This window comes from Rhinolophus ferrumequinum, chromosome 3 (genome assembly GCF_004115265.2).
Source record: "Rhinolophus ferrumequinum isolate MPI-CBG mRhiFer1 chromosome 3, mRhiFer1_v1.p, whole genome shotgun sequence".
NCBI lineage: Eukaryota > Metazoa > Chordata > Mammalia > Chiroptera > Rhinolophidae > Rhinolophus > Rhinolophus ferrumequinum.
Window position 1 is genome coordinate 52,463,874 of NC_046286.1, and position 15,426 is coordinate 52,479,299.

At 34.3% G+C, this 15,426-nt stretch overlaps 1 protein-coding gene across 1 annotated transcript; it reads right to left on the minus strand.

Annotated features, from left to right (window-relative positions):
- Nucleotides 1-3,758: 3,758 nt before the first annotated feature.
- Nucleotides 3,759-4,293, minus strand: LOC117015706 (ubiquitin-40S ribosomal protein S27a-like). Its single transcript, XM_033094402.1, has one exon. It carries the CDS (start codon nucleotides 4,264-4,266, stop codon nucleotides 3,796-3,798), a length of 471 nt encoding a protein of 156 aa, XP_032950293.1. The 5' UTR covers nucleotides 4,267-4,293; the 3' UTR covers nucleotides 3,759-3,795.
- Nucleotides 4,294-15,426: the final 11,133 nt, after the last annotated feature.

The window sequence follows — 15,426 nt, forward strand, 5'->3', positions numbered from 1 at the left end:
TCATCTGTGAATGATTAGTGAGGCTAATCATTGGGAGATTTTGTTCCCTCCAAAGACTTCATCTAACATTTTCTGTTCATCATTTTCTTTATTATATGTTTGTTTGTATGCTCTTGAGGGAACAAAATTCCTGAGGCCAAATAAAATAAGGCATATAATAATATATTTCTAATTTAATAATAATAATAATAATAGCTAACTTTGAGCTTTGAGTGCCTATTGCATGCCACACATTATTCTAAGCACTTTATAGGTATTAAATTACTGATGCTTTACAACAACCCAATAAAGTAGAAACTATTGTTATCTGCAGTTCGTAGGTAAGAGTACTGGGTCTCAGAGTAATTAGATAATTTGCCTAAGGTCACACAGCTGCTAAATGGTAGAGCTGGGATTCAAACCCAGAATGCCCAGCTCATCACTTGAGTTTTTAAACACTGTGTTTTGTACATACATATCTTGTATGTATAGCTACAATAAAGCTAAATTAACAGGAAGCCAATCAATGGGAATCTCCAAATAGCCAAAATTACACTGAACCCAGTTATAACTTCAATAAAATGGGTTAGGTTAGTTTGAATTGGTGATTTAGTGAAAGACACACTTTTCTGGCTATCTCCTTAGGTTGAACATCAAGCCAAATGGTATCATGAATGTGGTCCAGTCTTAGAGTTAGAATACATGTTTGGAATCTAGCTTTACCACTGGTCGTGGTTATATTTCTGAATGCCATTTACCCTTTCAAGTTCCCACTTTCCTCTTCTGTAAAATGAGAATGAGAGCTCTTATTTATTTCTGATAGATTTCTTGTGAGGACCAAGTGAGATAGCATTTGTGAATATCCTTTGCAAACTTTATTGCACCCTACATTGTCACCATCAACACTATCAGTAATAATAATGATTTTTATACAAAATTCCAAGATACAGTGTGGCCAGGGATAGATCTGGACATATAGCTGGCATGTAACTCTCCAAAAGCAGACTTGGTACTGGCCTCTGATATCGCCCAGTACCTGCTCTTCCCTACCCTCTAATGCTTTGGACACTTATGCCACTCTCAGATCACCCAAAACTACCCCTATTTTTGTCTCTTTATGTTCCTAATCTTTCTGGTCAACTTCACTGGCAACTTACAGGGACCGCAAACTCTACACGTTTAAAGCTGAAGTCAAGAATCATGGTTCGTAAATAGCAGAGGTGAGACTTGAACCCAGATCTAGTTTGAGAGTATTTGTTCTCACCAACACACCATAGGCTATTTGTGGTGTGTTTTGAAGAAAATAACTCTGTGGGCAGTATAGGGAATAGGTTGGATAGGGGAGAGATTAGAGACGAGGAGAATCACTTGCAATGATCCACATAGGAGATACTTAGGGTCCGAACCAGGGTAGAGGTTGGAGCCTCCTAGGTCAGACTGGAGAATATAAAGGGCTGTAACTGGCTCATGCCGGTGGTCTATGGAATGAAGGGGTTGTCCAAATGTCCCTGTGATGGTAGTTGAGAACTCAAATGACTAAAGGAGGAGCAGTTAGATAATTTAAATTAGTCGTGGAACCATGTGCAAGATACTAAGGAGTTGTGGAGATTGTGGTGAATTGTTGACATGTGCCCTGTACTGTCATATATTATATTCTGATTTCTGAAAAGGAGTTTTAAATTTGAATCTTCGTGTAGAATCTGTTCATTTTCAAGTGATGGCAACTAATTTAAAAACAATAGACAAATTTGTATGACTCAGTTGAAACGTATCTTCCATGCGGACTAAGCCTGCAGCTGTGAGTTTATAATTTCTGCAATAATTCTGGATTGGCAAGTAAGAGCATATTAATACCTATAAATAAAGCAGGCTGGAAGGTAGGTGAAGATGTGTCAGGGGTTTTGAATATGTTTCTGTGGATGTCTTGGTGGGTGGACCAGAGAAATGATGGGAAACAGACAGTGTCATGAAGTAGAAGACAGAAAAGTGGTTTGAAGAGCACAGGTCAGTATGATAAGATGAAGAGGACTTCTAACTAAGGGAGGTAGTCATTATAATCACTATCGGCACTGCTAGCACTGTATTGAAAGCTTACTCTGCACAAAAATCACTTTACTAATTTTACATTTACGTTTACTGTAAAGCATTTGACGTACATTATCTCATTTAAAGCTAGATTAACAGGAGGCCAGTCCTGAAAACAATCTTCTGAGGCAGGTATTACAATTATACCCATTTTACACATGAGGACAAGTCTTAAAACAAGTGAGTGGCAGAACCCAGGTTTTCCAGTGACCAAAACCTGTATTCCTCTAGAAATACCAGATAGAGCTTTGAGAAGAGGGTCTAGAAATGTGCAGTGCCAGCATTCTACACATCTGTTTTTTAAAATTACATTTTTTAAAAAAAAATTGAGATAATTGTAGATTCACATGCAGGTGTAAGAAATAACATGGAGAGATCCGGTGTCTGCTTTAGCCAGTTTTCCCCAATCAACATCTTACAAAACTATAGTGTATAGTCCATCACAACCAGGATGCTGGCATTGATACAGTCAAGATATACACCAGGCAAGTCCTGTACAGGATTTAGATGTACATCTAAGTACTTACATCTTTTTGGTGTGAATATACATTTTCTATTTAAAAGAAAATATGTCCATATGTTCATTATTAGTGTATTGAAATAGAATTTATTTTTGTGTGTTTTTTCTGCATCCTGTGACCTTGCTAAGCTCACTTATTTGTTGTAGGAGGTTTTCTGTAGATTCCTTGAGATTCCTTTATGTAGACAATCATGTTATCAGCAACAGTTTTCTTTCTTCCTTATTGATCTGGATGCCTTAATATCCTTTTCTTGCCGTATTGTGCTGGAAATAATTTGCAGAATATGTTCAATAAGAGTTGTGAGAGTGGACGTCTTTGCTTCACTCAAGATATCAGGGAGAAAGCATTCAGTCTTTGAGTATCATTTTAGCTATAGTTTTTTGCTTGTTTGTTTGTTTTTATAGGGATGCTTTTTATCAAGTTGAGAACATTTCCCTTTTTTTCTATTTTTCTGAGAGTTTTTATCACGAATGGGTGATAAATTTTGTCAAATGCTTTTCCTGCATTGATTGATCTTCTGATTTTTCTTAATATGGTAGATAGCAATGATTGAGTTTTGAATATAAACAAGTCCTGCATCTCTAGAAGAAATCCCACTTGATAAGGGTGTATAATTCTTTTTATATATTGCTGAATTGTATTTGCTAATATTTTGTTAAGGATTTTCACATCTATATTCATGAGGAAAATTGGTCTGTAGTTTTTTTGTACTGTCTTTTTCTGGTTTGATGTAAGGGCAATATTGACTTCACAGAATGAATTAGGAAATGTCACCTCTTCTATTTTCTGGAACAGATTGTATAGACTGGTATTAATTCTTCTTTAAATATTTAGTAGAATTCTCCAGTGAAACCATTCTATCCTGGTGATTTTTTTTTGGAGTGTTTTTAAATTATAAGTTCAATTTCCTTAATAATTACAGGGTAATTCATACTACTTAATTCTATTTGAGTGAGTTGTGATAAATTGTGTTTTTCAAAGAAATAGTCCACCTTGTCTAAATTGTCGTTTATGTTTATAGAGATGTTTGTAATATTCTATTATCCTTTTGACGTCTTTAGAATCTGTAGCGATAGCCCTTATTTCATTACTGATACTGACAATTCATATCCTCTTTCTCTTCCTTTGTCTTGCTAGAGGTTTACCAATTTTTTTTTTTTTTTTTTTTTTTTTTTTTTTTAGTTCATGTCTTTTATTAATCCATATACAATTACTTGTCTTCTGGTTTGTTGAAGCAATAGGTCAGACAACATTTGCCACAATAATGTCTGTCAAAGTGGCTGGCCATAAAAACTCCAGCACCACATTCATCTGAAGGGCACTCCCGACGAAGGCAACTGATTTTGCCATTCTCATCCACCTTATAGTATTTCAGGACAGCCAGCTTAACCTTCTTTCTCTTAAGCTTATACTTCTTGGGAGTGGTGTAAGACTTCTTCTTCCTTTTCTTAGCACCACCACGAAGTCTCAACACAAGATGAAGAGTGGACTCCTTTTGAATGTTGTAGTCAGACAAAGTGCACCCATCTTCCCGTTGCTTGCCAGCAAAGATCAGTCTTTGCTGATCAGGAGGAATTCCTTCCTTATCCTGGATCTTGGCCTTTACATTTTCTTTTGTATCCAAGGGTTCAACCTCGAGGGTGATGGTCTTCCCAGTAAGGGTTTTCACGAAAATCTGCATCTTGAGGGCGATTCCACCGCAGATGGCGGATCGCGAGGTTTGCCAATTTTATTGATCTATTCAAAGAACCAGCTCTTTGTTTCATTGATATTGTGTTGTTTTCAATTTTATTGATTTCTGGTCTTATTTTCTTCTGCTGGCTTTGAGTTTATTTTGTCTCTTTTTATATGTTCTAGAGGAGGGAGCTTAGAGTATTGGACTTAAGACTTTTCATCTTTTCTAATATATGTATCTCGTATGCCAGATTTCCTTCTCAGTACTACTTAACTGGGTCCCACAAATTTTCGTATGTGCGTTTTTATTTAGGTCAATATATATTTCAATTTCCCTTGAGATTTCCTTTTTGAACCATAGATTTTTTTAGAAGTGTGTTGTTTAGTTTCCAAATATTTGTAATTATTTCTTTTATGCTTTAGCTTCTAGCTTGATTCTATTGTAAGCTTTTCTAGCTTGATTTTTTTCTAGCTTGATTTTTTCTAGCTTGATTGTAAGCTTTCTAGCTTGATTCTATTGTAATTGCAGAACATATTTTGTATATTTTCAATTACACTTGGTCAGGATGCATAATTCCTTTTATATGTTGCTAGATTCAGTTTGCTAATATTTTGTTGAGGAGTTTTGCATTCATATTCATAAAATATATTGATCCGTAGTTGTTTTTCTTTACCTGGTAACACTCACTCACTTCCCACACTGATGGTAGCAGATTCCAGTCGTGGAGAATACTCATCAGCCTTTATATGATCTTGTGTGCTTTGCTTGATTAATGGCCCTTCCCCTATAAGAACCTACACTCTGAAATCAGAGACCTCATCAGTTTTTGGTATCAGGATAATACTGGCCTCACGGAACCAGTGGGAAGTGTTCCTTACTCTTATGTATTTTGGAATAGTTTGTGAAAAATTGTTATTCTTCTTTAATGTATGGTAGAATTCAAAATAAAGCCATATAGGCCAGCGATTTTCTTTGAGATTAGGTTTTTGATTACGAATTCAATATATTTATTTGTTATAAGTCTATTCAGATTGTATATTTCTTCTTGAGTCAATTTCAGTAATTGTGTCTCTTTGGGTATTTGAACATTTAAACAAGTTTGTCTTATTTGTTGGAATTCAATTGTTCATAGTATTTCTTTATAATACTTTTAATTTCTGTAAGGTTGGTATTAGTGTTCTCTCTTTTCTAATTCCAGCAATTTGAATCCCCACCCCCCCTTTTTTTTTTGGTTGACATAGTTAAAATTTTGTCAATTTTCTTAATTTTTTAAAAGAACCAGCTTTTGATTTAACCAATTTTTTTTCTATTTTCTGTTTCATTAGTTTCCACTCTATCTTTATTATTTCCTCTTTTTCTGCTTACTTAAGGTACATTTTGCCTTTCTTTTTCTAGTATCTCTAGTTAGAAGTTTAGGTTATTGGTTTGAGATCTTTTATAATATAGTCATTTACAGCTCTACATTTCTCTCTCAGCACACTTTAGCTTAATTCCATAAGATTTGTTATGTTGTGTATTGATTTTCCTTCATCTCAAAATATTTTCTGATTTCCTTTTTGATTTCTTCTTTTACCTACTAGTTATTTAGGAGTGTATTGTTTAATTTCCACATATTTGTGAGTTTTTCCAATTTATTTCTGTTACTGATACTTAATTTTGTTCCATTGTGGTAGGAGAACATACTTTGTATGATTTCTGTCCTTTTTAATTTATTGAGGTTTATTTTGTGGCCTAGTATATGGTCTGTCCTGGAGAATGTTTCATGGATGCTTGGCAAGAATGTGTATTCTGCTGTATTAATTTCCTGTGGTCGCTATAACAAATTACCATATATTTGATGGCTTAAAGCTAGAGAAATTTATATTTCCCTACAATTCTGGAGGCCAGAAGTCCAAAATCAGTCTCACTGGGTTGAATTCAAGGTATTGGCAGATTTGTGCTCCGTTTGGGGACTCTCGGGAGAATTTATTCCTTGACTATTTCAGCCTCTGGTGGCTATTAGCATTCCTTGGTTTGTTACTGCATCACTCTATTATCTGCCACCGTGGTCACATTGACATTGGGAAATTTCCATCATTCTGCTTCTATTTCACTGAATCTTTCCTTTGTCTCTTACTTCTAAATCCATCTGAGCTTTTTTATTTCATTTTTTGTATTTTTCAGTTCTAAAATTTTCATTTGTTTTTTTCTTTATATCTTCTAATTCTTTGCTGAGATTTTTTTTCATTTGTTTTAAGCATGTTTATAATTGCTTGTTGAAGCATTTTTGTCAAGCCTACTTTAAAATCATTGCAATTTAATTTTAACATCTTTGTTACCTTAGTGTTGGCATCTATTGATTTTTTATTTTATTTTATTTTTTTTATCCAGTCTGACATCTTTCTTGTTCTTGGAGAAACAGATTTTGCTGTGAGTTTGGCTGCAGTATGGTGGTTATTATCTAAAAAACTTGCCTTGCTTGACTGCCCATTTCTTGGTCACTTTCCTAGAGAAAGCAGGCTTTTGTTGGGACTTTTTGGTCTGTATCTGTTTGTGTTTCCAAGTTTCCAGCTTTTTCACCTTTAAGTCTGGTACATATGGAGCAAAAGGAAAACCCAGGGAACTCATTACTACATTGTTCCTCAGGTACAAGGTTCCCAGGGCCTGCTATCTTTTCTTTATCTTTCAGTCTTATATTTGTTATCTACATATAATGTTTAGGGTTTTTAGTTGTACATAACAGGGACAAGTGCATCTACTGCATCTTTCCAGAAGTGGAAGTACTATTACTTATTTGAAACTCTTAATTCTTTATTTTTTTCTCTTTATAATGAAATTTTTCAAATATATGTTCAAAAAAAGCAGAAGACAGCATAATGAACTTTATGTGTCTTATCACACAATAATTGATATCCTGTCTTTTGGTTTTAATATTTTTTCCTCTCCAGATACTTTTTTGGGGAGGTTAGGATAATATAAATCAAATTTTATTCAACTCTGATTTAAGTTTTGTATGATAGTCTTTGGCTCTTCATTAAACTGTTACTTAATAATTAAAAATTGTGATTTGCATAAAGATTCATTTCTTTTCTTCCTTGAGATGTTTGTATATATTATTAATTGAAACTGATTACACACATGTGTGTAATTTTCTGAGCTACTAAAGTGCTGTCATATATGCTTATTGGACATGACATGATGAGATTTTCGGTGACTTCAAATAAATGTAGTTAATTAAATGTTTACCCTAATATTTAAAATTCAGAAATGAACATTTTGTCATTGATTAAGTGACTCAGAACACTGGTTTGGGGAAGTCTTTAATGCAGAATTATGCACTTGAATTTATGAATTATCTACATGTTCCTGTGTGTTAAACTTTAAAGATGAGTGCAAAATTCAAAAATTTGCCTGACCAACAAAAGTTGGAGGCAACTATGATCTGCACTAAGTAATAATTTTGGATAAGTTGCTAATTGATTGGAAGAAACGTAATTTAGTTCTTAGAATATGAAATGGAAAAGCTGATTTAACAAAAGCCCAACACTCTGAAGAGTAATAACCATGAAACAGCTCTCTTACACACCTGATCTCATTGAGGAGACTTGGTGTAGACTCAAAATCCTGCACTGTTTTTTTTTTTTTTTTTTTTTTTTGTCCAGAAGAGAAAATACTAAGTAGTTTAGTCCAAAACTAAGTTAAAATATATATATATATATATATATATATATGTATGTATATATGTATATATATATATATATATATATACACACACACACACAGACACATATAACATATATATATATGTGGTTTGATGACATAACCCCTAAGGATAAGTGTAGCTTTAGTCATAGTAAACTCTAAGGGTAAATGAAAGCCCATTCAATATAAATTCAAGATCTCTATCGATATCTGAACAGTATTTATTCCCTCAATAATGCATGCTCCGTATGTGTGTGCCAGAATTTGTGAAGCCAGCATTTTAAAAGACTTAACACACATTACACTAGTCTTCTGCCCTTAGGTTTTTGATCTAAAAATACAAACTGGAACAGTTGCATGTTTTAATGGAGGGCTAATGTAACCTCTATCTATTCCTGCTTTCTTGCCTTGTCCTTTCCTCAAAGTTACATATTCTAGAAGATTAACGGTGCAGATTTTTCCTTGAACTCCATTGTTAAACTGCTAAAAAATAGGTTTATAGAGGTCTGTTAGTATAAGGCTCTTGAAATAACTGAAGTTTTTCTCTTCCCTTTGTTATTCTGTATAAATCTATCACTCTATTAGTAGTTTTTAGGTTTTGGAGTTATTTCTTTAAGTCAGTTATTCCTGCTTCTGTTTCCTTGTAGTCTTCTGTGTTGTGTCCATATTCCGTATTTCTGGTTCATTGTATAAGAGGAGAAGTTCATTCTCTAGAGAGATTTGTAAGCACTTTATGCTTACAATTTGTGTTTACATTAATTTAGAGGCTGTGTTATTATCTTGGTATTCTCAGCATATAGCACAGCAATGGGCATATAATGGGCTTTCAGTCACATCCAGGGTTTAAAATTGAGAAAGGATGATTTGAATTGAACAACAGGTGGGACTTGTTACTGGGATGGGTGGGAGAAGTGGAGAGTGCAATGGGAGAAGAAAGAGAGGGAAGTTGGAAAGGTCAGATGTAGAGCTGATGCTCAAAAAACCTGATCTGAACCAAAGTCTGCATTTGTGAATTGTGGCTTTCAACAATCCTTCTTTCATCCCAGACAAAACAAAGCACACAAAATGTCCTCGCATTAAAACCGTTTGGAATTAATTTCTCATTGTCAACTGTAGTTCTCCCAGTTGGACACCTGATTTGAAAATAGTATCTATGAATATAGGTTAAATGTGGGTTAAGTCAACCTCCTAGAGTCTCATCCTATAGGATCGATGCCAGGGTCCTTCTGAGGTATCTTTTTCTCCTTGTTAAGATTTCTGCTCGTGCTGTCTTCTCTCTTTTGAGTAGGGGTTCTATGGGTTTCTTGTTCTCTTTCCCTACTTCCAACTGTAACATCCAGAGCACAGCAGAGAGACAGTGCCTATAGCTATTTAAGTAGTGGCCAAATACTTAATAAGGGAAGGAAGCCATATTTTTCTTTAACCTCTGTAATTAATAGCTAAAGTAAGTCGGTTTTACCTTTCATCCTTTCTATTCTTAATTTTCTATTAAAACTCAAATGGAACAAAGCCTGCTATGGTTTTGTGGGGCTCTAAAATTAAGCTTAAAGAAAAAAAACCTAAAAGAAATATTGTGTGGAAAGTTACTCATCTTTACTTTAGAAACCTCAGATGACTTGACTGTTTCAACAGGATTTTCTTTTGATATTGTCCTATTCACAAGGGCTAAAAGAATCTTCTCCAGTATCCCAGATTGCTTGAAGCACATGTAACCAAGGGACAGCCATATGCCATGCAAGCATTTACTGAATGTTAGCACGTTAGGAACAATGCTTGGTGGCACTGGGGAGACAAATATGAATGTGTCCTGTATTTACATCCTTAAAGAGCTCATCGCCTAGTCAGGAAAAAGATACCAGTAAATAAATAAACAAATACATAAATAAAATAAGTGCCAGAATAATGAAAAAGGGTAAAATAGGACTCTACCAGGAGGAGCTATTTCTTCTTTTTGATAGAGATCGAAATAAAGATCTTTATTTGATAGAGATCGAATAAAGTAAAGGCATGCTTCACAGTGTATGTTACATTAGAAATGCACAATAAAGAGCACAGGAGACAATGATGCCACTGGAAGTACCCTAGAGGTTTGGAGAGGGCAATGATTGCTGATATATCTTGAAGGATCTCTTGGGCATCTCTTTAAAGATGTTCTAGCATCTACACCTGATGTTTTACACCACTTTTTATCTCCATGGATTATTTTTGGGTTCTGAGAGCCAACCCACTGTTTGGTTTCACTTGGAGATCCCCTTGAACTAATGACACTTTTCATTAAACTGTTCTCCCCACCTAGGATCATTCTGTTGCAACTATGCCACATGAGGTGACATTAGAGAACATGAGGTGAAACTCACTTTTCTCTTTGGATCTGGACAGTTCTCAATTGAACTGGGATAACAATCAGACAAAAAGCATCATATGTAAAGTGGTATAATACAAATGGAATAATGATCTGAGGGGATACGTGTCCTTACATTAAGGAAGTGCTTTTAGGTCTTACAAAAAAAGTAAGATATTTACATATTATTATAGGTATCAATATAATACCTAATATTTTGATATTAAAGTAAAATCTCTTTTTTTCCCTCTTAATAAGACCACCTAGCATAGTGCTTAATACATATTTTTCCTTAAGAAGTATTATGGAATGATTAGCTTGGATAGTCTACTTTTGGCTAATAGCGTGGAAACTTTTATTCTTAAGTAAATCTAAAATGCTGTGTATTTTGGTGTAAAATAGAAAAGAATTATGGTTCTAGCTTTAAAAACCTCAAACATCCATCCACTTTAACCAAATGATCAGGTTAACAGTAACTAGTTATAATACATGTGAACAACATGAACCCCTGATGTGATGCACTGAACAGAACACAATTTCCCTTCGGTAGTATTCTTACCAAAATTGAAAACTTCAAAAGTGTCTAGGTCATAAAAGACAAGAAAGACTGAGGAACGATTACATATTGGAGGAGCCTAAGTAGGGAAAAACAAAATAAAACAAAACACTAAATGCAACATGGGCTTCTGAATGGGGTCCTAGAACAGACAAACGGCATTCATGGAGACAGTGGTGATCTATGAAGAAGGTCTGTTCTTTAGTTAATATTACTGTGCAAATGTCAATGTCATGGTTTCGGTAATTGTACTGTGGCTATGTAAGATGTTAATATCAGGGGAAGCTGAGTGAGAGTACATGGAACTCTATACTATTTTTGCAACTTTTTTTTAAAGTCTAAAATTAAAATAGTTAAAAAAGCTCATACTGTGTAAATGCCATCCTAAGACATAGCTGGAAATAAAAGCAGATTTATTATTTATAGTATTAACAGAGTCAGTGATTGTCAGTCGCCATTTTAAGTTTAGAAAATACTGACGCTAAAGTTTTGAATATTTTTTTAAATGTTATTCATGCATACTCAAAAACATTTTTTTGAATGGGTTTTAGTTGGAGTTCTCATTCTTCAAGCTATACTTTCTGTATGTTGTCCTAAGTATTGGTAACTATGTTTGTAGTATATTATGGTATAAATAGTATTTGTTTTTGTTTTATTTTATGAACAAATCAAACACCTTTTGAGTATTTACAAACATAGAAGTGGCCATCAGTCCTTGAATATGCTGCCTTCTTAATTTGCTTGCTTCTTTAAAATTTTCTACCCTCCTTTTTTACTCTCCAAACCACGTATTCCTGTCTTCTCTACTGCCCTCTAGAGGTCCAACAGAGAAAACTGGAGTTATGAACCCTTGAGTATGAGTTCAGAGGAAAAAAAATAAATGAAAATTTGAAATATCTGAATTTGATGGAGATAAACATGGATTTCTCAGATATACTTCTTTTACCAAATAGCACAGTCTCGATTTTTATCTAGAATTGCCAGCATGTTGTTTTAAGATCCATTGTTTATTTTGGGGTGTGTAAGCCACCTTTAGCCTTGTGCCAGGTAGAGTACTTGGGGCATAAGAGATGCTCTATTCACCAAAGAAATGTTATCAACAAAAGCCTTCAGCACCAATCTCTCATCTGTGATCTTTTCCCTTCATCATATACAGGCCCTTCCTTCAGACTCCTCAGACTCTTTGTTCCCCTTTCTACTATATTAAAACATGTTTTATTAGTTAGTTTCTTTTCATAAATAAATGATAATGAGGACTTAAATGTTACTTCATAAATTTCTACTCTTGGGGAAAAATAAACACACATGTCCTAGTAATAATGGATTTTTCTTCAACTCACTTGTTCATTCCTTTCTCTCTGCATTCTCCTCTTGAGTCCAGGTATTAGACTGTGACATCATATTTGCACAGAATATTTACCTTTGTTAATTTAAAAAACCTCAGAAGTTTGTTTGCTGTAGTTTTTTGTTTTTATATTGCACTTTTATTAGCATTACTGAGAGTTTATCTTCTAGAAATATAGGCTTAAATGAAATTTAAGTCATATGTCAATAAGGTACATATTTTAATCCTTGAATGAAACAGAAGTTTTCTGAAATTTATTTATTCTCTAAATACACACAAGAAGTGCATGCACATGGGTTAAGGAAGTGTACGTGGGTTTGGAATTAATGACTTTTTTAGACTAGAAGTTAACTGAGGCTAACTAGACTTCTAATTAGTTGACTATGTTATTTTAAAATAGAGATTTACAATATTATTTCAAAGTTATTATTATTAATATTATTATCAGCAATCTTATTTTCCTATAAGCATTACAAAACCCATCCCAGGGGGGAGCTGAATGGTTTCAATAGCTAATGACTGAACTTTTCACCTCAGGCCTTGGTTCCCATTAAGCTGTGGTTTTAAGTGATTGACAGCCATTTCATAGTAACCTGCAATGAATTGGGGGTCAAAATCCTCCAAATGATGGAGAGAAAATGCCCCCATTAGAAAAAAAATAAAGACGGACATAAACTAACCAGTGTAGTTGAAACTAATTGGCCTCCTTATTGGCAAAGGATTGAACGGGCACAGGGAATGAATTAATCTCTTGAATTTGGTGGCAGATTCTTGCAGGTTGAAATTGTGAATTGGCAGGTTAGCGTAAGGGGAGGCTATATCCCCCTTGCATGTGATACTTCTGTTCTGTGAATTTCCATTTTGTGGAGCTGTCAATCTGAGGCTTTTGTGAGCATTAAACTTTCTTTAGAAATAACACCACCAAAAAAAGAATGACCCCCCACCTCTTAAACTAGCACATAAATCAGCTTGATTAGTAATCTGCATTAAGAGACATTGAGTTTTGAATAGGCTGGGTATTGTGGGTCCAGAATGAAGGACTTGGCAGAGTCAAATAGGGAAGTTTGAACAACATCTGCCCTACCCCTTCCTAGCACTTCTGCGAGTTTTAAGCCTATTTACAAATGGCCTAAATTATAGAAGTACAGATTGTAGTTCCCCACAAGCAGTTTTTCTAATAAATTTTAAGGGTGAATATATAGTATTAGTATTTATTAAAGGCATAGAAACCCCACAAAATATTTTAAGGAGAAAGGTAACAGTGACAGACTTTTATATATGAGCCTATTAATACTAGCTTTCTTTTAGCATTTTTTCTTTTGCTAAACAAGTGAAGTTTGATCTTGAATTTTTATTCAAAGCTCTGTGAACCAAAGCCACAGATGGGGTATTGCTGTGTCATTTCCATGGTCTTCTACAGAATGTATGCAGCTGTCCCATACTCCCTTAATAGACCTTCAGCTTTTCAATACATCTTCCACTGATGGTGTTTCTGTGGATAAACATCATTTCAGAATGAAACGTGCCAGATGTCCTGCAGTGCACTTAGGTACAACAAGGCATTTTTAAAAAAATTGTGCCTATATTATTTACTCATTTAGAGGGATGTGACTTCTGGGATATACATTAGAAATCCAAAATTTGCTGAATGAGAGAGGAAATATTATAAATAGTTTCCAACTCATTTGTACCATAGAATTCCCTCAAACACATTTTTTTTTCAGACCATAAAGAAAGCAGTATTTTATATTCAGGTTTCCCATAATTTCTCCCTCTAGGAGGCATAACACAATCAAAATCTCTGGTTACTACTGAATAGAAATAGTCTTTTTTATTGAGGTTAAAAATTGCTAGATCAGGGATTTGGCATATATATATTTTTATTTTTCCTTTAGTATAACTAATTTTAAGAATCATTCCTCTCAACATACTTGAGTTTTATATTCCCACCACAAGAAAATATTATTTTCAATTTCTTTTTTTCTGTTAAGGGATTAGAGTGTGTGAGCCAAATAAAAATAAAAATACTAGTGAGAAATGGTTGTCCAGGATCATTCCAATATCAGCATTTGGTTCTATCATATCAAATGCAACTATACCACATCCTCAAATGCTTGATTACTATTGACTTGTGTCATTTTAACTTTTTTTTGCATGTCTATCACTCTCTTTAAAGACTGTGAAATCCTTGACTGTAAGGATCATATCTCCTCCATTGTTGCTGAGTACAATGGGGGATCTTAGTCAATGCCTGTTGAGTTGGTGACTACATTATATCAAACTGGAACAAGGAGATTTCGTGTTACATTTTACTATGAGATATTTGGATTTCATGTAAAAGTGGTGACAGATACGGAATAGAATATGAAAGGGAACGGAGTGTAGACTTTGCTTAACTATTAATTACGTGATACTGCAAAATGCGGTAGCTTTATTCTTCTTCAAAGTGTTTTGCATGCATTGTCTCATTTGTCAAAAGTGGGATTTCTAGAGGCACCCCAAGTAATAGCTGATAAAACTGAGACACAAACCCTTAGTTGGTCCATTGCTAAAGGAGATTGTGCTAGGCAATATTCTGAAGTTTTTTTAAACTCCTAGGAATTATTTAAAAGAGAGATGGCCTTCAATATTGCATAGACTAATTATCTACGAAGTGTTTATCCTAAGCAATAAATGAACAAACAAATAAATAAATAAAGGAAAATGTCACTCCAGGAACACTAGCAATTATTTAAAATCCCACTACGTATTTAATTTAAAAGGGCTGTTTGAATTAAATACTAACTGGGATTTTAAATAATTGAGGCTGTATTCTTTTCTGTGTGTGCACTCTAAGAAAAATAGCCGAAAATTTTAATGATTTCTAAAATCATTTAATAATTTTGTGTATTGTCAATTCACATTCTCTCCTTAACACAAATTATACTGCTTTTAGAAAATGAAAATATGTTTATAGTGTATTTTGCTATGGAATTCTTTAAGAAAATATAGACCAACGCTTGCAGTTCTGTCTCTGACGGCTGTGTGATTAATTGTTCTGTTCTATGGTGTGTAGCTGTTTTCTCCTGGTGCTGCTGTATTTGCCGCCATGCTGCCAACATCCACCAGAGAGCAGAGCGGCTCCAACACCCACATCGTTCATGCTAGAAATAGATGGAGACAGTAACACAGTCAGATCCTTGGCCAAACAACGGGAATTGCAGTTCATTTCAAAGGTCAACGCATATTTAAGCTTGCTTCATT